This window comes from Haemaphysalis longicornis, unplaced genomic scaffold (assembly GCF_048455015.1).
Source record: "Haemaphysalis longicornis isolate Haplotype H1 unplaced genomic scaffold, Haemaphysalis longicornis Haplotype H1 scaffold_12, whole genome shotgun sequence".
NCBI classification, from domain to species: domain Eukaryota; kingdom Metazoa; phylum Arthropoda; class Arachnida; order Ixodida; family Ixodidae; genus Haemaphysalis; species Haemaphysalis longicornis.
In genome coordinates this window covers 24,063,625-24,077,682 of record NW_027526225.1, presented here as the reverse complement: position 1 = coordinate 24,077,682, position 14,058 = coordinate 24,063,625, and the positions used below count along the sequence as shown (strand labels likewise).

General features: G+C 48.2%; 1 protein-coding gene across 1 annotated transcript in view; it reads left to right on the top strand.

Annotated features, from left to right (window-relative positions):
• The first annotated feature begins 8,824 nt into the window (after positions 1-8,824).
• Positions 8,825-14,058, top strand: part of LOC144161892 (ATP-binding cassette sub-family A member 2-like) — a 42,083-nt gene continuing 36,849 nt past the window's right edge. The window contains exons 1-3 of the mRNA XM_077692454.1: positions 8,825-8,983; positions 10,898-11,242; positions 14,026-14,058. The exon at positions 14,026-14,058 is cut by the window's right edge and continues 460 nt beyond it. Of these exons, the coding sequence (XP_077548580.1) occupies positions 8,954-8,983; positions 10,898-11,242; positions 14,026-14,058 (408 nt within the window). The 5' untranslated portion in view covers positions 8,825-8,953. The remainder of the gene's footprint in view (positions 8,984-10,897; positions 11,243-14,025) is intronic.

The window sequence follows — 14,058 nt, the reverse complement described above, 5'->3', positions numbered from 1 at the left end:
AGCCTGGACAAAATGAATAAAATGTTTTCGCATGGTTCTTGTTTGTACTGGACTGCCCACAAGCTTAGAACAACACGCATTGCTTCCGCCGTTGCGGTTCCTGGTTCGCAGAAGAAACCTTGACCGGGAAGTGGATACTAAGGATAGGATATAACACTAAATGATTGTCCAAATTATCACCACAAGCACTACGCCTTTGAGCCCCTGCCAGCGTGTGGGTGTTGCAGGCGATATTCCGCTTCAAAATGGGTACAAGCCAAGCTCTTCCGGTGCGATGCAAGGCGTTAATTAAATGGGTTCATATGCCGCGCCAAAGCGCTAAAGTGGCCTAAAGGATACCACACTATTTTTATTCAGGAAAAGAATGCGCAGAACTGTTCTAAGAGCGCATTCTACAATAAAAAAAATCGTGGGTCAATATTTATTTATTTATTTATTTATTTATTTATTTATTTATTTATTTATTTATTTATTTATTTATTTATTTATTTATTTATTTATTTATTCATTTATTTATTTATTTATTTATTATCTATTTATTAGTAATACCCTCAGAGCCAGTGGCATATAGACGGGAGTGGTTACATTCATAAGTATAACAAGAAAAGCAGCGAAAGAAATACATTTCAAACATCTTATACAAAAGTATGCAAAACAACAATAAAAGAAACAAAAGAAACGCGGCAAGCAGGCATAACTGCACACAACAAAGCATGAGTTACACAATGTTGACTATGGCATTTTTGAAAAGCGTGTTATTTACAATGGTTGCTGTAGGAGAGGGAAGGCGATTCCATTCTAATGACGTACGGGGAGTAAACGACTGAGAAAAAGCGGTCGTTCGGCTTGATGCTACACCGACCTTGCGAGCATGATCAAGGCGAGAATAAACGTACAATGGAGGCAAAATGTGTTCTTCATGCAGATGTTGATGAAATATTTTGTGGAACAACGAAAGTCGGGAAATTTTACGTCAAACTGCTAGGGATTGAAGATTAAGTGTAGATTTCATTGTTACGCTGGCGGTTCGGTTATAGTTAGACAGGATGAAACGTGCAGAATTGTTTTACACCATTTCCAGTGAATTTGAGATTGTTAAAAGAAGGATCCCAAATAGACAAGGCGTATTCTAATTTAGACCGAATAAGTGTTTTGTATAACAGTAGTTTAAGGGAAGATGGTGCCTTAGAAAAATTACGCCTGAGGTAACCCAGCATGCGATTTGCATTGTTAATAATATGTTTAATGTGAAAGTTCCAGGTGAGGTTGCTTGTGATGTTAACACCGAGATATTTATAAGAAGAAACAGAGTCTAGGGCGATGCTATCAAAGCAGTAAACAGGTAATGTGTCATTTTTTCTAGATACACGCATAAATTTACACTTGCTAACATTGAGTTCCATGCGCCACTTTAGGCACCAAGCCGTTATAGAATTTGGGTAAGTTTTAAGGGTGGTAAGGTCATCCTCACAGATTATTTCTCGGAACACTACGCAATCATCAGCAAATAAATTCATATTAGATGAGACGGACGACGTTAAATCGTTAATATATATTAGGAAAAGCAGAGGGCTGAAAACAGAACCTTGTGGCACACCGGATTGAACGAAGGTATTAGAATTTTGGTTGTTAATCGAAACAAACTGCGAGCGAGTAGTTAGAAAAATCTCAAGCCATGCAAGAAGTTTCTGTTCAATGTTAAGCTGACGTAACTTGTGTAGTAGTAGTTTATGGCACACCTTATCAAATGCTTTCGAAAAGGCCAGATATATGCAATCAGCAGATGATGATCGATCAAGTATGGCATGGAGCTTATGTGTGAAAGATACCAACTGTGTTTCACATAAGTAACTTTTGCGAAACCCATGCTGTGATCGCGTAAAAAATGAATTTGATTCTAAGAAATTAGCAAGGTGTGAAAGAAGAACATGTTCGAGTATTTTACAAGGGGTGCTAGTAAGTGAAATGGGTCGGTAATTAAGCGGCGAGTTTTTGTTCCCTGATTTATGAAGAGGAATTACCTTCCCCACCGTCCAGTCGGCAGGCAAACAACCGTCGTCAAGTGATTGCTAAAAAATCTTTGCTGAAATGATGAATGAATAGGCTCAAGTGCTCTGCAAGAATTTAGGGCTGATGTCGTCACAACCAGGAGCGGAAGAAACTTTGAGTGATTTGATTACTTTAGCAACTGCACTTGGTTCAATAAATATTGGAAACATATCAATGTAGTTAAATGTTTCGAGAGGTGGCAAGCAAACGTTTTCGGAAAAAGAAAAATTACGCACAAAGGTTTCATTAAAAGTCTTAGCCCACTCCTCCGGAGGAATTGCAGCACCATCGGTATCGGTTAGATGCACGATATTGTTATCACGAGGATTGATGGTGTGCCAAAACTTTTTACTGCCAGTAACTAGCATTGTGGGTAATATGGTACGAAAAAAGTTCTCTTTGGCTGACCTTAGTGCTGCAACACAGTTATCATTAGCCAGTTTGTAAGCCGCCCAACGTGCATCATTCCTAGAAAGTTTTGCTGATCGGTACAGGCGTTTTTTCTTGTTAGATAAGCGTTTAAGGTTACTTGTATACGATGGAGCATTACGGCTCGAAGAGATAGAGTGAACAGGAATGTATTTCTCCGTGAGCTCGCTATTTTTTTAGTAAACATGTTACAGTTATTTTCCACGGTTCGATTATCAAAATTGTCTAAAAACGTGTCAAGAAATTCGCTTAGCTTGTTGTTAATTGCTTCGAAATTAGCACGGTTATAGTTGCGGACAGGTTTACTTAGTTTTATTGTTTTTGGACGCAATAAATTTAGACTAAACGTGAGTAAAGAACGATCGCTCAGACCTGGTAGATGTAGATGTACGAGGTTAGAAACAAAATCAGGCATGGTTGTAAGTACTAGATCAAGAGTGTTAGCTGTACCGTTCATTATTCTTGTCGGTTGCTTGACTAACTGAGTGAGCGAAAAAAGAGAGCATAGGTCTAGGAATTCTTGAGCAAGCGTAGAGAAGGGAAAAACAGTAGGATGTTCGTAGATGTACGAGGTTAGAAACAAAATCAGGCATGGTTGTAAGTACTAGATCAAGAGTGTTAGCTGTACCGTTCATTATTCTTGTCGGTTCCTTGACTGAGTTAGCGAAAAAAGAGAGCACAGGTCTAGGAATTCTTGAGCAAACGTAGAGAAGGGAAAAATAGTAGGATGTTCATCAGCCCATTCTATATTCGGCAAATTAAAATCACCGAAACAAAAACAGGGGGGGGGGGGGCGTGGGATAACCAGAAACAAGTATGTTTAACACATCGTATAGCTCACTTACAAAACTAGACGAGTAGTAGGGGGGGACCGACAACAGGCGCAAATTATCAACTTTCGGGACCCTATTTCAACAAGGGCGCATACAACCACGAGGTTACTGATAACATGGTGGAAATATTGGTAATGCCGGGGACCTTCAAACGGACCTTCAAACGTACTCAAACCCACAGCGTTCGTCCCCAAACCCATGGCTCTACACCCTGCTCTACTAAGGAAGAACGGAGGAGCTATTTTAGTAGATGCATAAGAGTTTTCCAAGCGAGGCAGTAGATGACGCTGGGTGAGCACAGGAAACGCCTGGCTTGTACCCACTCGGGAACGGAATCTCGCGCTCTGCGCGCTTGGTGGCGTCGGTTCTAGACACCGCCCATGGTAACCCACACTGTCATTTCATGTGCCCTCTTTCACAGCCTCTGAGTCTTTCCTTAGAAAGGCCAAAACGCCAGCAAAGCGCCGGTAACTCAATAGATTGTCAGTAGACGGTGCAGCGGCACATGTAGTTTAAGTTCTTATCGTGTTTTCATTCACCATCCGACAGCATACAGACAATCTAAAATTTTTCAAACAGTCAGAAAAAGTTTGCGTTCTTTTTTGCGTGTTCTTTTGTAATTGACTCTCTACCGATGCCAACGACTCGCACCGCCTTTGACGTCACGCTGGGACACTTCCAAGCGCGATGTTCATGGGGGGTTGGTGTTAGCAACAGCGGTCGAAGTAACGATCCCAGCCCAAGTGTAGGCACTCCTGCGGTTACGTCGGTATCGGTTGCTGTGGAAATAATGGCGACTCAAAAACTATGGTCAGACCTGCTCAGGGCCGTACCCAGAGGGGGGGGTTTGGGGGTTCGAACCCCTCCCGAAATCTTTTCAGGCAGCACGTAAACAATACTTACTGTTGCTTTCAGCAAAACTACCCCCTTCCCAAAATTCATAACCCCCCCCCCCGAAAAACATTTCTGGGTACGGCCCTGGTCCTGCTATAAACTTAGTTTGTTCCTGTTTTTACGAACGCGAAAATGATTAATAAGCCCACTGCGTAAGATATGAGAGAACACTAGCGCCGGGGCGACTGCTGTAAAAAAATGGGCTTTATCCCGCCCTGCGAAAGTGGATGTCCCGCAAAAATGATGTACACGACTACAAATGGTGATGGAGGGGGTATGAAATTCTTCTCGTCATCTCGGCAGACTGGTCGCTTGCCCTCGGATACAGTGTCACTAGATTAGAAAAGTCTCCTATAATTGATTGATTGTAGGGTTTTAATGCGCCGACGCAACGCAGGCGATGAGGCGCGCCGTAGTGGAGGGCTCCGGATTAATTGTGACCACCTGGGGATCTTTAACGTGCGCCGAAATCTCGTACACACGGGCGTTTTTGCTTTTCGCCTCCATCAGAAAAGCGGCCGCCGCGGCCGGGAATCGAACCCGCGACCTCGTGCTCAAAAGTCTCCCATAGTTTCGTGCCGCCACAATGACCATCGGCTATTTCGCTTTACGTGACATTTTTTTTTTTACACTGCGATGGTTGATGGGCGCCGCCATTTTGTTGTTCATACATTTTGGTCGGTCAACTCCGGGAGGCTTAGCTTCTCCTCCCTGCTATGCGGCCACGCGCAGGGAGGACTGACGTCGTTCCGAATGCGAATCAAGGATAACGCATGTAACAGCACTTCAGCAGCAGAAGTGTCCGAAGACGTCATTTTGCTGTAGCTTGAGTAGTGCTGCAAGACCCGGTCGAAGTTAACGGCAAAGCCGTAGATGCGGCAATCTCGCAACACTGATAAACGACAAAATGGCGGCCGCTGCTGACTTGCGTGCCTCAGTGGCGGTACTCTAATACCTTGGCGGTACTCTAACACCTCTCTCTAACACCTCTCTCTAATAATGGTACTCTAATACCTCTAATACCCAGCGCCTGTGTCGTCTATTCTCTTCTTTGTGTCTTGTTTCCGTTCGCGCTGACCACCATGAATGAACTCTAATACCTTATCGACTGATACTACGTGCGGCTTTTCTGAAGGCAAAGGCTGGGTACCCTCAAGCCTGACGCATGCGCTCCGTGTCTTGGGCAAGAACTGCTCTTTAGTGACACTAGTCCTGCCTAGCCTTGAAAGATTATCTGCAGACATAATCTTCACCATGAACGCATCGGAAAGGGGGGGGGGGGGGTCCTACTGTTCCCAGGCTCCTTATCATCCATAATGCGGGTTCCATGCTTGTTTTGTGGCTTCCTTAAAGGAATTTTTAGCTCTTGCTGTATGTCAGATTAGCCTGACACATGCGCTCGGCGTCTTAGGCCTTGACACCTTGGCGTTTTTTGCCCACAGAGATTAAACTGGTAGAGGTATACATCTCTGCTCTGGCAACGTCACAACTGCAGATATTTTAACGATGGAACTAGCAGCGACTGCCTTGAAAATAGCGACCGCTGCAAAGGAACTTGTGGCCGCTAATGAGTGCAATTGCCTTTGCGCTGTTTATAAAATTCAGGGTTAGACCCTTCTTCCGAAAAACAAAAAAAGCGCGAGAAAAATCGCAAACACGTATGCGCACATCTTTTTACTCCACTCCTCACTTATTGTAAGAAGACAAAGTTCCGTCATTGAAAGTCTTAATGACATGGATTCTGGTCGTGCGCGGTATCATCGTTTCTAACAAGAGCCATCGTGATCGCATTCCTCAGGATTACGCTTCTCCTCAGTAATGCCGTATGACAGGTCCTGACGATTACAATGCACGTGCGGACAATCTTTTTTTGGGAGCTAGGGATGCCTTATGTCTCGTAATAGCAAATCATCTCCTCCCTGTACGAGCTGCTTCTGCCTGCTGCGCGCAGTGCAAGATCATGATCATGGACGAGCCGACGGCCTTCATGGACCCGCACAGCCGGCGCGAGGTGTGGGAGCTGCTGCTCAAGGCTCGCCGGCGCTGCTGCATCGTGCTGACCACGGCGAACCTGCACGAGGCGGACGTGCTGGCCGACAAGATCGCCATCATGAACAGGGGCCTGCTCTGGTTCTGCGGGTCGCCCGTGTTCCTGCGAGAGCGCTTCAGCGCCGGCTACCACGTCCACATCGTCAAGGAGCCCGGCTGCGACACGGCCGCCATCGAGGCGCTCTTCCGCCGCCACATCCCGCAAACGACCGTCAAGCAGAACACCAACTTCGCCGTGGAGTACGCGATTGGCGCCAACCCGGGAAACCGCCGCCTCACGGCCCTGTTCAAGGAGCTGGACCGAGAGCGCCGCAACCTCAAGATTGGGACCATGAACGTCGCCATGGCCTCACTCGAGGACGTGCTTGACAAGGTGCTGCCCTTACGTCTCCCGTGGCGTTTCAGCCCTTACGTCTCCCGTGGTGTTCCAAGCGCTTAAAACTTACAGGGAGGCCATTGCCCCTTTTCTGATAGATGTCCGGTCTAGCCATGTAACCGAAGAAAAGCCATACCCGGTGAAACTCGCCTACCTCCTACAATTCGTATTGCGACACAGCCCTAAAAGGTGTTTCAATGCCATATTCAAGCGGTCATTTTTATTTGCCGGTATAAGTCTTCGCATTCTAACGGGCACCCTTCCTTTTGATGCTTGCCCTGAGACCTAGTCCTTCCCCTTCTCACTTTATCCTTCGCTCGCGTCGTTCGCGAACGACATCCAAGGCACCTGAGAGAACAGCGTGTACTGAAGTTGCCCCACATGGCCCCAGCAAGCACTCGGAAGGTCGACCACACCGCATCTGCGCTTAGCTGAAATCTCAATCGTCTGAGGGCTGTGCACGTGCTACGAAGCAAGAGCGAGCGAACGAAGAAACGATAGTATAGCATGAGCGCAAAAAGGGGCAGAATGAACGATAGTGCAGCAGACAGCAATGCGGTCAGCATTCCTCGCGCCTGCGCAGTAAGGGAGTGGGGCGGAGCTGTACATGGCTCGGCGTGCGGGTGTTCCTGTATTTGTGCGGCTCCGCGATCAGCAACGGATGGGACAAAGAAGAGGCACAACTTCAGCGCTTGTGCTGTGCCTCTTCTGCTTCTTCCCGTCCGTTTGCACGCTGTTATTTTCTTCAAACACTTGACCGAATTTCGGTTTTGCTGAAGAGGCGCCGCTCTGCCACTCCAATATAAAGAACGGGCGACCGACACCGAGACAAATGAGGAAGACGAGGATTCGGAGAGCTCGCGCAAATGCGAAAGAGGCCCAGAGCGCGTTCAAAATCGCCCTGAGGCGTGGCTTTGCGATCAAGCGCCACACATCAAGCGAGAACCAAAAGCAGTAATTCTGGCTGAGTCGTGTACACACTCTAAATAGAAGAAAGGTCCATTTATACCTGATGCTACGCAAATGAACAAAATTAAGGTAAGGTGAGCTTGCGGACCTAGAACTATATTGTGCATCAGGTCGTTTCAATATTTTTTCGAGCGAATGCTCCACAATGACGTGTATCGCAAGGTCATTCATCGTGTCGCAATGACCTGAAGCCGTTGGAGCGTAAGGGTGGCAGGTGTGATGTCACGCCACTTGATCAGCTAGGGAGAAACGCCATGGGCAGCTGCGTACGCTTATAGCCTTGCCGTTACAGTACCACGTGACTGGGAGAGTTTAATGGCTGCTGAGCCGGTGCTCGGTGGCTCATTCTCTGCATGGATGGTTCGCCCCCGCGGAGTCCAAGTGCAGCAGATGGGACCTAGCTTCCATGAAACGCAGTGTGCATAGTCATTGCAAATCCAAGCCAGACAGACCTTTCCGTCGTGAATAGTGATAACTATAATTAGGAGTGCTAAACCTGAGCCATTTTTGTGCGAGAGAAACTCCGCTGCAAGCCAAAGAAAGCAAGACCGGGCGACGCCCTTTCTTGAGATATACAGGTAGGCCTAGCCCATTCGAGCTATTACTTTTGAACGAAAATTTCGTGAACTTGGTGCCTTTAATGTACTCCCGTTGCGCGATTGCGGGTTAGGCTAGTTGCTGATGCACCGTGGTGTAACCATCGCTAAAAAACAGCTAGGAGGAAGCGGAGAGGAAAACATGGCACAAACGGTGAACTGACATTCCATTCTGGTAGGAGTATTACAATTAACAATAATCATTTCGGATTATATTCCCCGTCAGTGTATATCTTAAGAAGGAGAGGAAATAAGGCGTAGGGTCAGTATATTCGCTGGTGCTCATTCGGCAAGCTCAGTGAAGTAATGATCTCTGGGCTTAACTCTGTCACTGAAAAGAAAAACTTGTAGCCAGCGTGTACTTCCGGGGCTAAATCATTTGGCAGAATTAGTGTCCACTCAACTTTAAAGAAAACCTGAAGCAGGCTGAAAGGTGCAACTTAGGGACCATTAGAAAGACAACACACGAGTTGGGCTACGGTATTTAAAGACTTCTGAGGTGGTTGGGAATAATTGCGTCACAAAGCAGCGACCTCCAGTTTTCAGTGCCAAGTCCCGGTTTACAGCACGATGAGCGGGTCATCTTACCCACACTGCTCTCTCGTTGGCAGGTTACCCAGGATCCCACGTTCCAGTCACAAAAAGGACGCGAACACACACCGGCGACCACCGATCCCGATGCGGTCTACAAGCCCAAACTCCGCGTACAACAGTCCAGAAACCGCCAGCTAGCCGCACTACTCAGGAAGCGCTTTTGCATGTGGAGCAGGGACTGGCAACCGCCCGTGGTAAGTGTTCGTCTAATCCGTCCATAACGACGGACAACGACCAACTTGAGCTTTAGGGCATAGTAACGAAAGCAGCGCAGTGCTGACACAATTTCCATGAAAGCAGCATGATGATGATGATGGCATACCAATGGGCCAATTATCTGCTATGGTGAAATAGGAGTGGCAACGCTGTGCCGTTACTACTGCCCCGTGGCCAAGTGTAACTCAGAATGAGAGAGTCTTCTGCCTAATTCGCCCTTGAGTCTCGTCTAACGCCTCGAAACCTATTAACGGTTTCTTAAAGGCACATCTTTAGCATAGACTTTGGTTTACTTGTTGAAAGATGCCAATTTTTCCAGTTCTCTTGGGTGTGACTTGAATAGGGCTTGCTAAATTTTCAAATATGAAATCTCGCTCAGGTTCCTGCACCGACGCTTACCGAGGGAGTCAACAAAATTGATCATAAACGCACTGGGTAATTTTTGACGTGCATTAGGTTCGCCCACACTTACCAATGTCCTTAGCGATTTTAATCATAGGCGCAGCCTCGTGGCGAATATTGAACAACACAAGGCAGAAATTCTTGCCTCCTGCCTCGCACCACCAGTCATCCCAACGTACGCTGTGTACTAGGTGGTTCCGACGTGCGCTATAAGTTAGCTTTGTTAAGCCAAGCTAACCTATAGCAAACTTTGGAACCACCTAGTGCAGTGCGTACGTTCGGATGACTGGTGGTGCGAGGCGGGAGGCAAGAATTTCTGCCTTGTGTCGTTAGCGATCTTGAGAGTAAATGCACCAAAAGGTTTATTATCAAGGAGTACATACAGAAGCAAAATGGGGCCACAAAAGCCTACAGGTGGGCTTGTGCGGCGTCGCCCGGCAGCAACGGCCTTCACTTCTGTAAAAAACACTCAGTGACAGTGTTAACGGAATAGGAAAGTAAAAAAAAGACAAGCAAACAAAGAGAAAAAGAGAAGATGAAAAAAAGAGAAAAACAGAGAACGAAAAATTAAAAAGAGGAAAGAAATAAGGAAAGCAAACAACAACCGACGAACAGAAGAAACGAAGACAAACAGACAAACAAAGATACAATAAATCAACATGGGTGGCATTTTCCTCATCACAAGAAAACAATTAGAGAACAAAGAAATAGCTACCAATCACCGCATACACATACGTACTTCAGCATATTTCTAATGCCAGCATAGCAGCCCACAAGTGTTTCCGCGTTGTTAAAGAGAACAATTCGTCAGGCAATTCGTTGAAGATAGCAGGAACATAATATGGCCGCGCAGCCATTCCGTAATGAGTGCGGACCCTTGGTGCCATATATCGAGGTATGTGCCGCAGAGGTATAGGTATAGGCAGAGGAATAGGTGAAGATGGATAGAGGGGTGACAGGTGGTTGATTCCTGCCTCGCACCACAAGTCATTCTGACGCACGTCCAGCAGTGGGTGGTTGAAATGGGCGTTAGCTTAGCTTAGGCTTATCGAAATTGCGAGCTGGATCATATGCCCAAGCACGTGGCCACAAAGGAACCACACAGCGAGAGGTGATTGTTTCACGCTTGGCAAAACCAGTAACCGCGACACTCGCGCTGCACTGGGTAGTCGTACCGTGCCAAGCGAGGTTATAGGTTTAGCAAGATCGTTTGCGAGCTCGCTAAGCCTAACCACGTGCCACGCCTAACCAAGGCAACCACGTGGCGTAGACGGAACCACGCGGGCAAGAGGCGGCCGCTTGTTGCCTGACACAACCAGTCATCCCGATGCGTGTAAAGCACTGGGTGATTCAAACGTGCGTTCGGTTAGTTTCGGCTCCCAAGCCAGCTAGCTTTCTCATAAACACAACAACATGGCGAGTGTGGAACCACACAGGGGAGAGGGGATTATGTCGCGTCATGGCACCATCGGTCCCTCTGATGCCCGCAGCTGCGCTGGGTGGTTCCCGTGTCCGTACTTCTACTGTCGTCCGGCCTGCGGCAGGCATTCATCACGGCGGAGTCTGAGTTAGATTCGAGCAGATTCTACCAGGACCGGCTGCTGTACGACTCCCAGCGGCTGAACGTACATTCGCCGCTCGGCTTCATCACCGCCAAGAGGAACGGCGGCCCGGTGATGCAGCACCTGAAGGCGCTGTTCGCCGAGGAGAACATACGGCTGACCCCGATCAGCACCGAACACACCAGTTCCCGCCTGCTTGACTTCGCCGACGACGACCCCAAGACGTACAACTACCAGCTCCTCTTCGGCGCCATCTTCAAGGGAGACTCCACGGTTGGTGCTCGAGTGCCGCGTATTATCGGTGAATTGTGCCCCTTGCTGAGGCACAATTTAAATTTAAAATAAAATTTAAAGGGACTCTGCAACACTGCCGATAAACGGTTTCACTCTTGCCTCCGCACTGCGAAAGATACATCGCCAGCACGGAGCGGGCGTGATTAGCTCGTGGTAGCAGATGCCCCTTCGGTTCTTTCCCTTTCGTGGCTTTCTTTTTGAAGTGGCTATCGAGTCCGTTCGTTGCTGCACCTGAAGAAAAGCCGGTCAATATCCGCTACACCGCCGCAATGACGTAATACCAGCGGTCGAAGAACGCCAAGAGCGGGAAATAGAGAAAAATCTTTTGAGCAAGCTTCTGAGTTACCTGGTGGGCATTGATGTTGAAGTTGAAGTTGAGTTTATTTCGCTAATCATACAATATATTTTCTTGCCTTCCCGGAGAAGCAGAAATAATTTTCAGCTGAGGCATTTGTATCCCGTTATTCTAAGTACTGAGTGTATCTGTTGACTACGGTCTGACAGCATTTCGGATATTAAGAAAGTCAAGAAAGGTGTTGCAGGGTCCCTTTAAAATCTTTGCACTTCAACCATCACCGCGAGATCGGCCTACAGGTGGCAACAGCGCGGCCGAAAGGTAGCGTGTAAGCCCGCAGTGCACATCTCTGTCTCGGGTTATGTGCACGTGAATCGCGTGGAACAGTGCTACGCTATCCTTCAGCTTTTCAATGTACTGGACGGAAGTGTTAAGAAGCTTGAATTAATACGCTGAACAAGCGAAAATCTTGAAATAATCCCGGAAATACGAAATATGAAAGTAACGCCGAGGCACATCGGAAGTATGGAGGGAGTTGTAGCAAGCAATTTCTCATGGACGTCTTTTAACAATAAAAATGGAGATTAGTACAAAATGCATTTCGCTCCTGAATCTCAGGGCACCTTAACCTCGAAGGAGCAGTGTCAGTCACTTAGTTTTTTTAAATAGGGTTTTCGCCCATCGAAGCTGGACCGGGCTATCAGGCGCGCCATATTGGAGGGCACGGAAATAATTTTGACCACCGGAGGATAATTAACAAGAGGAGCACGCTTAATCACGTATCCGGCCATGCTCCAGGTCGCAGCGTCCTAGGATTCCGGCATTCGACAGGGAACGGCGCTGTTGAATTCCTAACGTATCGTATAGCGGGAGAAAACATTCCCCCAAAACGTACAGTCTTTGTCAAAATTTTGTGGGCCACGGTGACCGTGGCCGTAGCAGGCGCGCGGCCGAGCAGGGGCGCTGCGCTTGCCGCTGTCGGCTGGTTATGCGGCTAAACAGAGCGAGGTGAACTTTCACGCTTTCTTTCGTAGGAGGGCTGGCGTGATAAGTGCAGCGCGGCCGGTTTCTCAGAGCAGGCGGACTACGCTTCAGCGCAGGCACTTTGCGCAGCACTTGTTGCTCCGGGCACACTACAAAAGCAAGAGCGAACATTCCCCTCGCTCTGTTTAGCCCCGCAACCAGCCGACAGCGGCAATTGATTTTGATTGATTGATTGATCGTAGGGTTTGATGCACCGACGCGACGCAGGCGATGAGACGCGCCGGAGTGGAGGGCTCCGGATTAATTCTGACCACCTGGGGAGCTTTCACGTGCGCCGAAATCTCGTACACAAGGGCGTGTTTGCTTTTCGCCTCCATCAGAAAAGCGGCCGCCGCGGCCGACAGCGGCAAGCGCAGCGCCCCTGCTCGACCGCGCGCCTGCTCCGGCCACGGTCACCGTGGCCCACAAAATTTTGACAAAGACTGTACATCATAATACGGCTCTGACACAAAATAATCGCCATAAACCGTGGAAAAATAAATCAGGCGAGGGGCGAATTCAATGCCGCATTTGCATGATTCTAACGTACCCCATTGTAACGCGCAGGTAAATTTACTTATGATAATTCGACAAAACAATTCGAAGTCGATCCTACTGCGCATATGTAGAAGACAGGACACCACGCAGTTGGCAGAAACATTTTATTTCACGTGCGCAACTGTGGCAGCAAAATTCTTTGTGCTTCATAAACTTGCTTATCGAGCTCGTGCTGGCATTAAAACTCAGGGGGCCAATATTGAAGGCCGACTTCGATTTTCAGACCGATTGTAACACACACGCAAACTTTAGAGCTACTTATACCGAAAAAAAAATGGCTGCGTCTTAGATCAGCTAATTTTGAATATGCAACGCGAAAGCTTGGCTTAGTCTGCTTGAGTCTTGGTTTTGCTTGGTTAACCTTTGATGTAGCTGTATCGCCGACAACGGCTCAAATCCGTTCGGTGTCGTGCAACGCTCAGAGGAGAAGGCCCGGCCTCGCTTTCATTGTCGGCTAACGCGGCGTTCGTCTTTCACGGCGAACGCGGCGCAAGATGAGTCACATAGCCCGAGACGACCCAGCGGCGAATACGTGGGTGGCTGCGGGTTTGGTCGTCTGCCGATCCGCTGAGCGGCCGCTCCCGTCGCGGCCGCCGCCGCTACGTGAGCAGAACGACTGAAAACGACGCCTTGTGCGCAGCGTCGACAGCGGGCTCGCCGATACGCGCGATGTGCTTCGAGGACTGTGTCGGCCGAAAAGGGGGGGGGGTCTCCGGTGAAAAGGTAAACTTGCGCTTTCTCCGCGAGACCGCTGGACGAAAGAAGAACAGCTTTGCTTTAAAAAGGTGCGCGTTTGAATCATGCAAATACGGTATTCGGCCGGGTTAACTGCCCCCACGTTCTCCTCGACGTGAAAGCTGACAGGCCACGCGCGGAAACCACGCAGCCCACGCTGTGGTTCAACGGGCAGTCCCCGCAC